The 14,127-nt window shown below is 40.4% G+C and overlaps 2 protein-coding genes across 7 annotated transcripts in view; both read right to left on the bottom strand.

Moving 5' to 3' along the window:
- The window catches only part of BTRC (beta-transducin repeat containing E3 ubiquitin protein ligase), a 194,312-nt gene that overhangs the window by 157,728 nt on the left and 22,457 nt on the right, over positions 1–14,127 (bottom strand). Inside the window, exon 1 of one of the 6 annotated variants that reach the window (XM_055080905.1) lies at positions 10,140–10,160. The exons of the other annotated variants lie outside the window; for them this stretch is intronic. Coding sequence (XP_054936880.1) covers positions 10,140–10,145 — 6 coding nt within the window. The 5' untranslated portion in view covers positions 10,146–10,160. Of the gene's footprint in view, positions 1–10,139; positions 10,161–14,127 lie in introns of those variants that run through there. 6 annotated transcript variants of the gene reach the window in all.
- LOC102976340 (BTB/POZ domain-containing adapter for CUL3-mediated RhoA degradation protein 3-like) lies at positions 2,660–4,207 on the bottom strand. Its single transcript, XM_024121505.3, has 2 exons — positions 3,386–4,207; positions 2,660–3,252 (listed from the first exon to the last, which is right to left on the bottom strand). The coding sequence occupies exons 1-2, from the start codon at positions 4,205–4,207 to the stop codon at positions 3,073–3,075; spliced, it is 1,002 nt and encodes a 333-aa protein (XP_023977273.2). The 3' UTR covers positions 2,660–3,072.

The raw sequence follows: 14,127 nt of genomic DNA, 5'->3' as shown, positions 1-14,127 counted from the left end.
AGCGGCCATGGCTCACGGGCCCAGCCGCTCCGCGGCATGTGGGATCCTCCCAGACCGGGGCACGAACCCGTGTCCCCTGCATTGGCAGGTGGACTGTCAACCACTGCGCCACCAGGGAAGCCCCAAAACAAATATTTTTAAAACTCCATATTTTGATTTCTATCAATAGTTAACTTCTATATATCAAGGCTTATTATAAAGCTATGTGAATAAAGCTGCATGGTACTGATACAGGGATAAATAAATAGAAAAATATACAGAATAATGAATCTAAAATCAGACCAATGCATGTAAGGACATGATTTATGATGGAGGTAGCTCTGCAGATCAGTGGAGAATACATATTCTTCCAGTAGGTGATGCTGGGGGACATTGGAAATCCATATGGAAAAAAATGAAATGAAATTCCTTCCTCACAAACGCAAAGATCAATTCTAGAGAGACTAACATTCTAAATGTAAAAGGCAAAACTATCAAGCTTCTAGTGGAAAATATGAGATTATTTTCATAACCTTAGGGTAGAAAAGGCTTTCTTAAAGAAGTCATAGAAGCACTAATTAAACACACACACACACACCCCCTTCAATTTATCTATCAATCACATCCAGTGGAAGAAACACAAGCTCAACCACAAACAAAACAAAAAGAGTCAAAAGGGAACCAACTAGGCTCTGATTAGGGAAATGTGGGCTCTAATCCAGGCTGTCATCAACTGTAACCTTGAACAAGTCACATGACCTCTTTGGGTCTCAGTTTGCTCATTTATTTTTTTAAGTAGAAGCATTATATAACTTTTATTTTATATATGTCCACAGATGCTTGTACAACATACAATGACTACTTCTGAAGCTCACAGTGTTTTTTTCCATGGTACAAAGAGACAGAAAGGTTAGTGACACACACATGTTATAATGACTCTGGGTGGAGACCTAGAGAGCACACATTACAGAGGGAAGGCCGGGGTACCTGCACAGCGACTGCCCCACTACGCCACTGCAGGAGGACAATGGAGAGGCGAGGCCCAGAACCATCATGGGCAGAGACCCCCAGTCACCACAATCAGATGACTTATTTGAAAAAAACCTCATTACGAGGGACCCAAAGCTGTTCTGCTTTTTCCATTGTAAGCTATTACAGTGTAATAAAACTTTACTCTTTACCAAATCTTAGGCCAGTGTTTTACTTGGATGGTTCTTAAATACAAATATTGACTTTTGTTTGCCCTTAGTGCTCACATAAGAAATCAGTTCCTTGTAAAATACGTCTGATAACAGAGCTTGGACCAGCCAACACTTTGTCATTGTCAGCTCACGGCTGTATGCAACTAACAGTATCACTCACCATGGATGTTTCAAGAACTTGTTCATATCCCAGGGAATCAAAGACTACAAACTACAAGTGCAAAGTTGGAGGAAATGTGAAAGTAGAGAGACAGGCAGAAACGTTTGGTCATAAGGTGTAGAAGCCCCAGCTAATCACACTGTTTCCACAGTTACTCTTCACGTAAACATTTAAAAAACAGAACTTACATGATGGCTTTTCCATTCCTACAGAAAACATCACAACTGACATTCACTTTAATTTTCTAAAAAAGTTCAACCCAACCAGCAGGGTTGGTGTTTAAAATTTAAACTGTATAAAATATTTACAAAACATTATTTAAGCCCCCTCCCTCCCATCCTTAGCACTTAATAAAATCCAAATGGCCTAATATGAAAGTTTCCCACACAACAGTTTAAAAAGCATCTACCTGATACATGATTTTTAGGTTCAGTCATAATTGTTTTAAAGTTTTATTGTAGGCTTTGTTGCTGATACAAAATAAAGGCATAAAACTGTCACAAGTAGGGCAGGATGTACAAAGTCTGAGCTGTAAAAACCATTTCAAAACATAAACTCATTTTTTTGGAACACACTGTATCAAAGGCTGCCTGTATTAATACCTTTGGCATAAAACAGTAACATTTCCCTCGAAGAGCAGACAAAACCCATCCTGGGCTTCTCTGGTGGCGCAGTGGTTAAGAATCTGCCTGCCAATGCAGGGGACACGGGTTCAAGCCCTGGTCCGGGAAGATCCCACATGCCGTGGAGCAATGAAGCACGTGCGCCACAACTACTAAGCCTGCACTCTAGAGCCGCGAGCCACAACTACTGAGCCTGTGTGCCACAGCTACTGAAGACCGCACGCCTAGAGCCTGTGCTCCGCAACAAGAGAAGCCACCGCAATGAGAAGCCTGCACACCACAACGAAGAGCAGCCCCTGCTCGCCGCAACTAGAGAAAGCCCGCGCACAGCAATGAAGACCCAACACAGCCAAAAATGAACAAATAAAATAAATTTATATTAAAAAAAAAAAAAGCCCATCCATACCTTAACACACAACTGAATCTCCTTGGAACTACTCTACCAGCCTAGTCCCAACCACCCACATTCGTCACCACTCCCTCTGTGCGTCATGGACGCGGAGGAGACAGGGAGGTAGGTAACCGAGAACGTCCGTCCCACACAAGCGCCGTGCAGACAGCAGGGATCCAGAGCGGGCCCCCCAGGCCCCACGGGCACACATCCTCATCCACAGTCACACACGTCCCTTAAACTAACATGAACACACACACTGACTGGACCGAAAGGGATCTGCATGTCCTCTCGGTCTGCTTGCCGAAGGCCACTCCACACTGTAAGAATCAGAGGCAGAGACAGGAAGGGATTTACAGGTGACAGCTATATTGACAGCAGGCGAGCCATCCTGAGGCTGCTGGTGTGAGTGGTGGTCCTGTCTGGACGCCAGAACAGAGTCTGGGGCCGTGTTTAATTTCTTCTAAGCAAAGGGCAGGGCATCCGCTGGGGGCAGTAAGCCCCACTTAACGGGGCAGAAGGCCGAGGAGGAAGGAATGGAGCCCACCGGGCAGTGGTTTGTGCACTATGGCTGTGAGCAGGCCAGGCGGCCTTCCCGGGATGGAGTGGGTCAACAAGGAGGGCAGGGGAAGGGGCAGCTTTGCCCTTGGTCAGACCCTGCGGGGTCCCAACAAGCACCAGACCACAGATCAGCTGAGGGACAACAGGCCTGCCCCTTCAACAGATCTGGGCAATGTGGATCTGCTCCCGCTCCTTGTCCTTGTCCAGGTGGTGGGAGCAACCGGCCACCCCACCTGTGGCCTCCAGGAGCACACTGTCAGGTCCCCGGCCATCCTGGGCCTCATACAGCAAAATATTCAGGGTCTCCTCATAGATCCGGGCTTCGGGGAACTCCACCTGTAGCCCCACAAAACACAAGGCAGGTACGTTAGCATCTCAAACCCCCCACCCCACCAGCCCCGCCGCCACCCAGGACTTCTGCGCAGGGCCATCTGTCTACGCCAGGCATCCGGGCTTCGGGGAACTCCACCTTGGTCTGTTTCTTCTTCGTGGCGTAGACGATAGAGGTACAGCAGACTTCAGCGATCTTGCAGCCCTGGCTGTAGAAGGACCAGCAGCAGATTTCATCCCCAATGACATCATTTATGAACAGGACCCTTCCATCAGAGCACAGAGACAGCTTATCAAACAGTTCGATGTTCTTCAACATATTGTCGTCAGAATTGCTGGTATACGAGTATTTGTTGTTACTTCTGTTGTAGGGCAACTTCACGGCTGGCTTATTTGAAGTCACTATAAGTTTCTGTTCTTCCTTGGATGAGGTGATAACAGGAACTCTGCAGAAAGGCTCATAAGTATCTTTGTTTTGCAGGGCTGCCTGGAACTCTTCCACCAGGCCCTGGACCAGGTAGTACTTGGCTTCTGCCTGCAGCTCCTCAATCTCCTGGCGGCTCTCGGGCAAGGGGACCGCCCCGTCACAAATATAATTGAGTATCGTACCATAGAGCTTCCCACACTGGTCAATGAGGATCCAGCCTTCACTGTCCGTGAGCACCTCTATGCACCTACTGAACACGGCCTTCAGCATAATGTCCTGCTTGGTCAGCGTCTGCATGGTGGTGTAGTACAGGGCTCCGCCCACGTTCAGCTTCACGTACTTGGAGCTGGGGCTCGTGCCCTTGAACAAAGTGGTGTGGGTCGCAGCCACTCGTACTGCTGAGCTCACCACACTTTCTCCTGACACCTCTTCCATGAAAAGCTGGAGGACACTGGAGTCTCCAAACCCGGACTGAGAGAGACAGAAAACACCCAGCTCGTGTGAGCCTGGGGCGGAGGCGAGGCCTTCGCTCATTTTTAAAAGGAAGAAGTCATAGTCTATGATCCAAACAAGGCCTTTTGCCCAAAGTGTACTACTACTGATCTAAAATGACCGCAAACCACTGTTTCTTGAATGAGCTAAGTAGGTGGACAGATTCCCAGTGTTGATACCTTAAGAGGATGAAGAAAAAGGGAAAACGATGTTTCCCAGCCCTCCCAGAGCTGGAGTATAAATAACTGAACATGCTGACAGTGTTTAAGGTTCACTGTGATAGAAAAGAGTGTATTCCAAATCTCCTAGATGTAAAGTGCACTTACTAGGGTAAATTGACGTTGCTGGGCATTTGCTTGGTCATACTCTTTCTTTAATAAAACTGATAAAAGTAGAAACAGCATGGAAATATCAGTAGGATAGCAATTAAAGTATTAAGTGTATCTATCCATATATCCCTGACAAGTAAAATTCTATCATCACAGATAGGGATAAATTGTGGCTGCTTGCCTGGGTGGCTAGGGGGATGAGAAAATTAAGAACAGGACATTCCAGTAGGATGTTTGATACCCACCAGTCAAGTCTGTACCCTTTTTCCTGATACTACCAAATAACATAATATTTCATGAGCTTTTCTAAATGCCACTTTATGATGAAGCTCAGACCTGATAGTCATACCCTTATTAAAGTCACAACTAGTTATGTTGAAATGGTAATTATCAACAACAAATTTTAAATTAAAATACAGTATGTAACAACATTAAAATAAGGCTAGATCGGGACCCATGGATAGGATTCAAGGATCTCTGAAACTCTTGAAATCATGTACAAAAGGTATACACATGTGCATGTCTGGGGAGAGTATCTCATGACATACAAAAGATTTTCAGTGAGGTCCATGAACAAAAAAGTTTATGAAGCTTTGAGTTAGATGACCCCTCTAGACTCAAAGCCCACACAAATTTAGTGACATCTCAGTTCAAGCAAATAACTGACCCACTTATTAAGGAAGTAGAACTTTGTCTCCTTCTGATTCATCGCATTTTCTCTTAATCCAAGTTCAATAAAAGTCAGCCTCACTTTAAAATAAAAATTTTTTAAACTTCATGGTTTCAATTAAGCAATTAAAAATTCAGCCCAATAGTGCCCTCCACGGTTTCCCTGGTGGTGCAGTGGTTAAGAATCCGCCTGCCAATGCAGGGGACATGGGTTCGAGGCCTGGTCCGGGAAGATCCCACATGCCGCAGAGCAACTACGCCTGTGTGCCACAACTACTGAAGCCCGCACGCCTAGAGCCCATGCTAGGCAACAAGAGAAGCCACCGCAATGAGAAGCAGGCGCGCCGCAACTAGAGAAAGCCCGTGCGCAGCAATGAAGACCCAATTCAGCCAAAAATAAAAAATAAAAAAATAGTGCCCTCCAATTTCAAAACTCAAATTTTAACTACAATATATTCTATTTCTCAATAAGAAAGAGAATCTCTTCTTTAATCCTTTCCACCAGGCATCACTCTTTCTAGGTTCTGGGTACATTTTCACATCAATTGAAAACAAGATCTCACTCTTTCTTACTGGTTTACAAAATTAATTGGAATCGTTAGTCTAAATTCATCAATCCCTGAGCCTTATTTATTTATTTATTTATTTTATTTTTGGCTGTGTTGGGTCTTTGTTGCTGCGCGCGGGCTTCCTCTAGTTGCAGTGAGCGGGGGCTACTCTTCGTTGCAGTGCGTGGGCTTCTCATTGCGGTGGCTTCTCTTGTTGTGGAGCACAGGCTCTAGGCACGCGGGCTCAGTAGTTGTAGCACGTGGGCTCAGTAGTTGTGGCTCACGGGCTCTAGAGCACAGGCTCAGTAGCTGTGGTGCAAGGGCTTAGTTGCTCCGCAGCATGTGGGATCTTCCCGGACCAGAGCTCGAACCCATGTCCCCTGCATTGGCAGGCGGATTCTCAACCACTGAGCCACCAGGGGGGTCCCAATCCCTGAGCCTTGAAAAAAGCTACTAGTCAAATCCTAGTCTGGTCAAAGTTTGGTGACTGATTCGCACTCCTGCTTCATAAGTACATATTGAAAACACACACACACAAAACTTACTAATAAGAACTATAATTTACCACCAACTACTCATAAGAAATTATAGCTCTGCTGACTGGCAAGTAATTTGCAAAAGCAGATCAGTTTAGCTGCATAAAATAAATATCTACCTGCACGTATAAGCACTAGTCAGGGCGTGAAATTAAACTTTTTATTCGGAAGTAAAGAGCTGCTTCAAGGCTGTGATTTAGTCTGGGAAACAAATAGTAAGGTCATCCTTTTCTTTCTGATGTTTATAGCATTTCTAATAGGGGAAGCAAGGGAGGAGGACAATCTGGCCAAATTCCATAGAAGCAAAAATATCTCTATGACATAACAAATGTGCCACCTGCTTTACTAATTGCACAGACTTAACAGAACCAAGTTGGTGAAATGTATGCAAGGATCACTTAAATCCTGAAAGCCCAAAATGACCACAATGGACATCTCATTCGGTCAAAACTAAGAGATCAGTGTTTAAGTGAAGTAAAGAAAATTCCAAAAAATATAAATGTCACAGTAAGTTTTAAAAAAGCCTACAGCCATTTTCATTACAACACAATTTTGAATCAGTCAGATTAATGAGCTCCTATTCAGTAATTTAGCCAATTCCCACAATTTTTCCAACATTTATCAAAATCAACTAATACAAACTTCAACTTATTCCACTATACTATAACCACACTACTCTCACGTCTACCAGAGAAAGCAAACAAGTAGAAAAAAAAGCCCAAATAATTATGAGCAAATTGCCTTGAAAGGCCTAGAGAAGCCACAGTGAGTCTCAAAGTGTGATACCAGAACCAGCGGCATCATCTGGAAACTAGTTAGAAACACAGATTTTCAGGCTCCACCCCAGTCCTATGGAATGGAAAATACAAGCCCTCCAGGAACTTCTGTTGCAGCTTTTACTACTACAAGCCTTTAAAAACTAAACCCAATTATTTAAGCAGCTTTAGCAGTGTTTTCCACTGAAGATAAAAATTATAAAGCATATAACCTATAAATTAGAATGTAAAAAGTACATTTTAATTAGGCTAAGTTCAAAAACAAAAATAAAGGGACTTCCCTGGTGGTGCAGTGGTTAAGAATCTGCCTGCCAATGAAGGAGACACGGGTTCGAGCCCTGGCCCAGGAAGATCCCACATGCCGCAGAACAACTAAGCCTGTATGCCACAACTACTGAGCCTGCGCTCTAGAGCCCGCGAGCCACAACTACTGAGCCCGTGTGCTGCAACTACTGAAGCCCGCGCACCTAGAGCCCGTGCTCTGCAACAAGAGAAGCCACCGCAATGAGAAGCCCACACACTGCAATGAAGAGTAGCTCCTGCTCGCCGCAACTAGAGAAAGCCCGAGTACAGCAACAAAGACCCAACTCAGCCAAAAATTAAATAAACAAATAAATTTATAAAAAATAAAATTAAAATGACAAAGTTTACATATTATCTTCCCAAAATACGAAACAGTCACCATTTCAAAGTCAAGAAGGAAAAAAAAAAAAAAAACCACTTAGAACTGCCTAAAAATAAATGGGCTGATTTTACAACTTCTACAGAACAATCATCAGTGGATGCTAAAACTATTTGGAGAAACAATGTTGGGAAACAAGTTATTTACACAGTTTCAAAGTTTCACTCCACTGAGCACTTATTAATTCCAAATATACCTTTACAATGGAGAAATCTGGTGAATACAGCCTTAATAAAATGATCAAACTTAGCATCACCGATAAAGGAACAAAATAACATCGTGTACTTTCTGATGTAATGCACTGAGAAACTACAACATATATTCCTGCCAAATTTTTTAACCTGAATCTAACCATGGACAACAATCAGACAAATCCAACGAGAGACATTCTGTAAAACTTGCCTGGACTCTTCAAAAACTTCAATTTCAAGAATAAAAAGACTAAGGAACTATTGTAAATTAAAGGAGACTAAAGAGACATAACTATGTGTAACAGTGACTGGATCATGAATTTTAAAAAAGGAGGCTATAAAGGACACTACTGGAACAATTGGGGAAATCTGAATATGAACTATATATTGAATAATAAAATGTTATCACTGTTAAATCTCCTGAGTGGGATCTTGCATTGTGGTTATGAAAGACAATGCCCGTGTTCTTAGGAAATACATGCTTTAGTAGAGGTGAAATATCATGATGTCTACAACTTACAAATGACTTAGAAAGGAAAGTATAGCTATACAGAGAAGAAAAAAATCAAATATGGCAAAATGTTAACACTTGGCCAATCCAGGTGAGGGGTATATGAATGCTTTTCTCAATTTTTCTATAGATTTGAAAAAAGATTGATATCACCCATTCCCCTCTTCAAATCCGTATTTCTCCAACTGTATGATTTTTTTAAATTAATTATTTATTTATTTGGCTGCACTGGGTCTTAGTTGTGGCGGGCAGGATCTAGTTCCCTGACCAGGGATCCAACCCGTGCCCCCTGCTTTGGGAGCGTGGAGTCTTAACCACTGAACCACCAGGGAAGTCCCTCCAACTGTATGATCTTAAGGAAGTAACTTAACCTCTCTGTGCCTCAGTTTCCATGTCTGTAAATCAGGGATAATAACAATACATACCTAATAAGGTGAGAGGATCAAATGATTTAATATATGTTGACTGCCTAGAATCCTACACTGTACATACTGAGCTGTAAATGTTTTCTGCCATTATTGTTGTTATTTTATTATTACTACCGCTACCACAACCCAAGCTTAGAGAGAGAAAGAAATGTAGCTTGGATACTCACAGTCCTATATATAACTTCTAAAATATTTTCACTCTTTATAATTTCACCTAGTCCTCACAACAGCTCTTTGAAGTAGGAAGAGAATTATTATCATCGCTTTGCAGATGAGGAAAATGAGACTCGGAGGTTAAGCAACTTGCCCAAAGTTTTCTAACTTCTAGAAAGCAGTATAAGTGAGATGAGAACTAGGTCTTGTTTTCACAATAGCACAATATAAAATTTACATCCCAATCTTAACTGATTAGAAGGTATTTCAAAGAAAGCACACCAAGAAGACACGTAGGACTCTGGTACTGTCAGTTAGAGACAAAAGAAGTTATCACTAGTCCATTCAGCAAAACAGATGTCACATTCCAGAGCTTTGATATTCTCCTTAAATACCCTTGAAAACAAGGACCAAAAAATATGAACTCTTATAAAAAGAGATTTATTGTATTTTTATAGCTTATTACATACCTTGTAACAATCATTTTGTTAAATGTGAATGTCAGTTTTATCTTCGGTCCCTTTTTTCCTGGCTATTTACAAGCTTTGTAAGAATTGTTCCTTAATTAAGTCTAAACATAGCTTTATATAAATGGATTCCTGGAAATAAAATGTTCAGACTTAAGAAATGATTGTTACAGAGACTGTAACAGGCCATAAAAAAAGAATGCCACTTTAAACAAAGATTTCTTATTTTAATTAAAAAGATAATCATCAGAACATTCCTAACAGAACCATTTAAAGAAGCTTCTTTGGAAAAAAAAAATGTAGTATCTTATGCAGGCTTCCATGTATAATTTGTAATATATTTAAACCAAAGTCTCAGTTGATCCTATGGTATGAATTCTTATATACTGTACCTAAACTTTAATGATACATTGAAAGAGAAAGAGTTCCAAATGAGATAAACATCATTTCTAATTCTTTGTAACATGAATGCTTTCAAAAGATTGAGTATTTTTCCATAAGATATTGATAAAACACATTTAAGAAACATATTTAAGAAACACATAAAACATATTTAAGAAACACTTTTTAACATGACCACATATAAACATATCTAGGATCCCACAGTTTATTGATGCAGTAGGTATATGTCAAGTAGAGGGACTATATCCAATGGACTACCGTATAATCAAAGATGATACATACCTGCATAAAAGGAGTTTCTATTCTCAAACTCTGATAAAAGCTGAAACAATCATTCTTATTTCCAAAACATCACACCTGGATAAGATTGGAGGGTGTGAAAAATCTTTAGAAGCATGATTTGATAAGGCAGGATTCTTTTCGATTAATTCATTTGACTAACTTTTAAATTGTCCGTTTCTAACCTAAATCACGTAAAATTTGTAAAGTTAGGCAAGATTCCAAGAGAGAATGAAGTAGATCTTATAAGTTGTCACTATAATTAACTGCAATTTGAAAAACAGATGCATCAATATGCCTCTACTTAAGTCATCTTTTCTAAATTACACTGAATGCTACACATGAGTCACTACTTGACTGTCTATTTCTGCAGCAATATATTCCTGGAAACTGCTTCTAAGTGGACTATATTTTCCCGGGGAAACAAGTTCTAATCAGGAGGCTATTTCCTAACTGAGGACTTGGTATCAAAGAAAAGTACTGACACGCCTAATAACATCAAAACAAAGATTCAATAATTATAAACCTCTATCGTTATTAAAAATAAAGAAATTACATTCCACCTTCATAAAATGGGAATGACATACCAATGATCATTAAGTGTGTGTTGAAAGTGTTAAAAAAAAAAAGTAACTTCCACATTCACTCATTAAACAAATTTGACCTTAAGCTAATAACCAACTAAAACACTAAACATTTAATTAGCAATCATCTGGTTTGCTTCTCATAATACAACCTTCTGCTTGGGATGATTTATGAGGAAGGGAGAAGTTGAAGGGGGCCAAATAAATATATTATTCAAGGGAATGCCCTCCTTTCCTCTATCTAAATTATTTCCCTGAATAAGCAAGTTTTTCAAAATTATACCAAGAATAGGAGATCAGTAAATGTTGATAATGATCATGATGACCATGAGTGTTTCTCACTTATTTTGCTTTGTTTCTAAAAACTATAGGTAAGGACTTCCCTGGTGGTCCAGTGGTTAAGACTCCGCGCTTCCACTGCAGGGGGCGCAGGTTCGATCCCTGGTTGGGGAACTAAGATCCCGCTTGCCAGTGCCAACAAAACAAAACTATCAGGTAATCAGATATTTTTCTTTTTCATTTGCCCATCTCCTCAGTTTAAAAGCCACAAGTGCTCTACATAAGACCAAATGCCACCAGAAAAAAACTCTTAAGTCACTCTCTCATTCTGTCACAGGGCTTACTTGAAACTTTGTATCTAGGTTTCAAAGTACCCCTCACTTCATTGAAAGGCCATGAACATTCATTAGCACAAACTCCTTTCTAAAATATTTACAAAAAGTCTTTCATAGAATGCTAATGTTACAAAAGTCTTTCATAGAATGTTTCACAGAACATTACATCACTCTAATGACCATTCTTCTGATTCTTCTTAGGATGACTAGCTTTTGTGTTTGAGCCTAATAGATAAAGTCATCAAGAACTGAGGTATTCATTAGGGAAATGCAAATTAAAACCACGATAAGACACTACTATATACCTATTGGAATGGCTAAAATAAAAATACTAACAATCCCAAGTGCTAGCAAGGATGCAGAACTAGAACCCTCATACACTGCTGTGGTAATGCGAAATGTTACAGCCACTCTGGAAAATAGTTTGGCAGCTTCTTATAAAGTTAAACAACACTAACCGTATGACCCAGCAATTCCCCTCCTGGGTATTTACCCCAAAGAAATGAAAATTTATGTTCCCACAAAACCTAAACACAAGTGCTTATAGCAGCTCTATTTATAATCACCCAAAACCAGAAACAACCCAAATGTCCTTCAACAGATGGATAAACAAAATGTGGTACGATCCATACAATGGAATACTACCAAACAATAAAAAGGAATGACTATCGATACACGCAACAACTTGGATGAATCATCTAAAAGGCATTATGCTGAGAGAAAGAAGTCAGTAGAAAAAACTATATATTGTATGATTCCATTAAATGACTTTCTCAAAAAGATAAAACTAAAGTGAGGGAGAATAGATCACAGTTCCCAGGAGTTAGGAAGATGGGGAGATAGTACAAGGTAGTTTTTGGCGGGATGATGGAACTGTTGTGTACCCTGATAGTGGTGGTGGTTACATGAATGTATGAATCTACATGTGTTAAAATTCTGAGACCTGTACACTAAAAAAAAGTCAATTTTACTAAACGTTAATTTTTTAAAGAAAAAACCAAAACCAAAAACATGCACACAGCAAACATGAATAAATACACGTTTAAACAGTAAAATGGAATAGGGATGGAATGTTTATTCAATAAACCTTGGAAGTCTGTGTGAATTATTTTGAACTAGAGTTTTGTTGTAAAAGTATTACCACCACTATATCCTATGGACTAGAAAGCCCCTTCACATTTACCTCATTTAATTGTATCAAATTACATCTTCCTCTAATGCTGTGGCTGATGCTGCTTTTAATCTAAGGGATGAAGATAAAAAGACCTTTTCAGACAATTTCTCACTAACCAGAAAGCCTGTGGCTTTGTGCCTCTCACTTGAGGTCAGCTTGAGGACCCTGCTCAAAAGAACAACTCTAGTCTATGTAATTGTACAAAAGACTAATCTTTCATCATAAATTTCCTTACCATTCAGTTATGCCTATTGCTTTAAGCAACACTTTACTGATTCCTCAAACTTCTCCCTTCATTCCTTGACATTATCTCAAGACATTACCTTAAGAGCACTATGAAACAACTGTTGAGGTAGTCTGTTGTCATTTACCTTCACGTATGTGATAGGGTCATGGAATGTTAACAATAAAAGTAATGTTAGAACTATCCACAACCTTTTCATAGCACCAGCAGGGACTACCAGTTTATTGTGACGTGATTTTAACATACCTAGAGTGGCCACATTTGGGGATGTTGCTATTGTTCTTCTACTAGATATATCTCTTATAAATGGCATTATCTTGTTAATTTTTCTGCCCCTATGGTTCACCAAATTCTCCAGCTGCAAACAGCACCCAGAAGTAAATTGTTTTTAGAAAACAACTTATTACTAATCAGTTGGAACTCAAAGAGATTCTAAGCCTCTGCCATGAAGTTTGTCTCATTCTGCCTTCACTGTTTTTTTCCAGCTTTACTGAGATATAACTGACATAACACTGTGCAAGGGTGAGGTGTACAATATGTTGATTTAATATACTTACATACTACAAAATGATTATCACCTGCCTCCACTCTTGAATCCAGTTAACTCAGGTGCTTCCTGCTATGTTCCCCATGTACAAGGCTTCACCTTTTACTCTGGCTCTAGCCACAATATTTCCCCCACTCCCTCTGTGTTGGTACACTGGCCAGGACACAGCAGTCTAGACATTTGTCAAAGTGTGATCTGAAAAATATCTCTATCAGAAACACTGAGATGCCTGTTAAACATGCAGATTCTTGAGGCCTACTAAATTAAGTGGAGGGAAGAGGAGCTGAGAATCTGCACTACATGTTAACATGCTCTCCAAATAATTCTCCAAAGAATAAAGTATAGTACTACTGCAGTGGGCACTAATGAGTAGGCTGAATTCTTTAGTTCCTTGCTGGGTATTCCAGTTCCGTTTTTGAGCCCAAACTTGAAACAGAGGACTTGCCGCCTCTTCAGTACTCACTGATGTTGTCTGCCTATTGAATCTCCCCAGAATATCTGCACCCAGACTCCTTGTCACTATCTTCCCCTCTGAAATTATATCCTGCCCTTCTAAACTTCTCTGAGTCCCCAAATCTGCTTGGATTGCCAACAGATACCATGTTCCATCTGCCTGGCTAAATTTCCTTTCCTCAGCTCCTAGCTACCCCCAAGCACTTGGTCTACCTCAGCCTGTAAAGCCTCTGTAGCTTTATGTCTCCTTCCGACTGATCTTGATTTAAAACACTGTTCTCCAGTATGGAGGTTCCTTAAAAAACTACAAATAGAACTACCATACGACCCAGCAATCCCACTACTGGGCATATACCCTGAGAAAACCATAATTCA

The sequence above is a fragment of the Physeter macrocephalus genome, chromosome 20, assembly GCF_002837175.3.
Source record: "Physeter macrocephalus isolate SW-GA chromosome 20, ASM283717v5, whole genome shotgun sequence".
NCBI lineage: Eukaryota > Metazoa > Chordata > Mammalia > Artiodactyla > Physeteridae > Physeter > Physeter macrocephalus.
Note: the sequence above shows the minus strand (reverse complement) of the source record. Positions and strands in the feature narration are given on the sequence as shown.

Bases quoted from the DNA above. Each gene is read 5' to 3' on its own strand.
- LOC102976340 (XM_024121505.3), bottom strand. From the start codon at position 4,207: ATGAGCGAAGGCCTCGCCTCCGCCCCAGGCTCACACGAGCTGGGTGTT. The intron at 3,253-3,385 runs GTGGAGTTCCCC...GTGGGGCTACAG, and splicing joins CGAAGAAGAAACAGACCAAG to GTGGAGTTCCCCGAAGCCCG.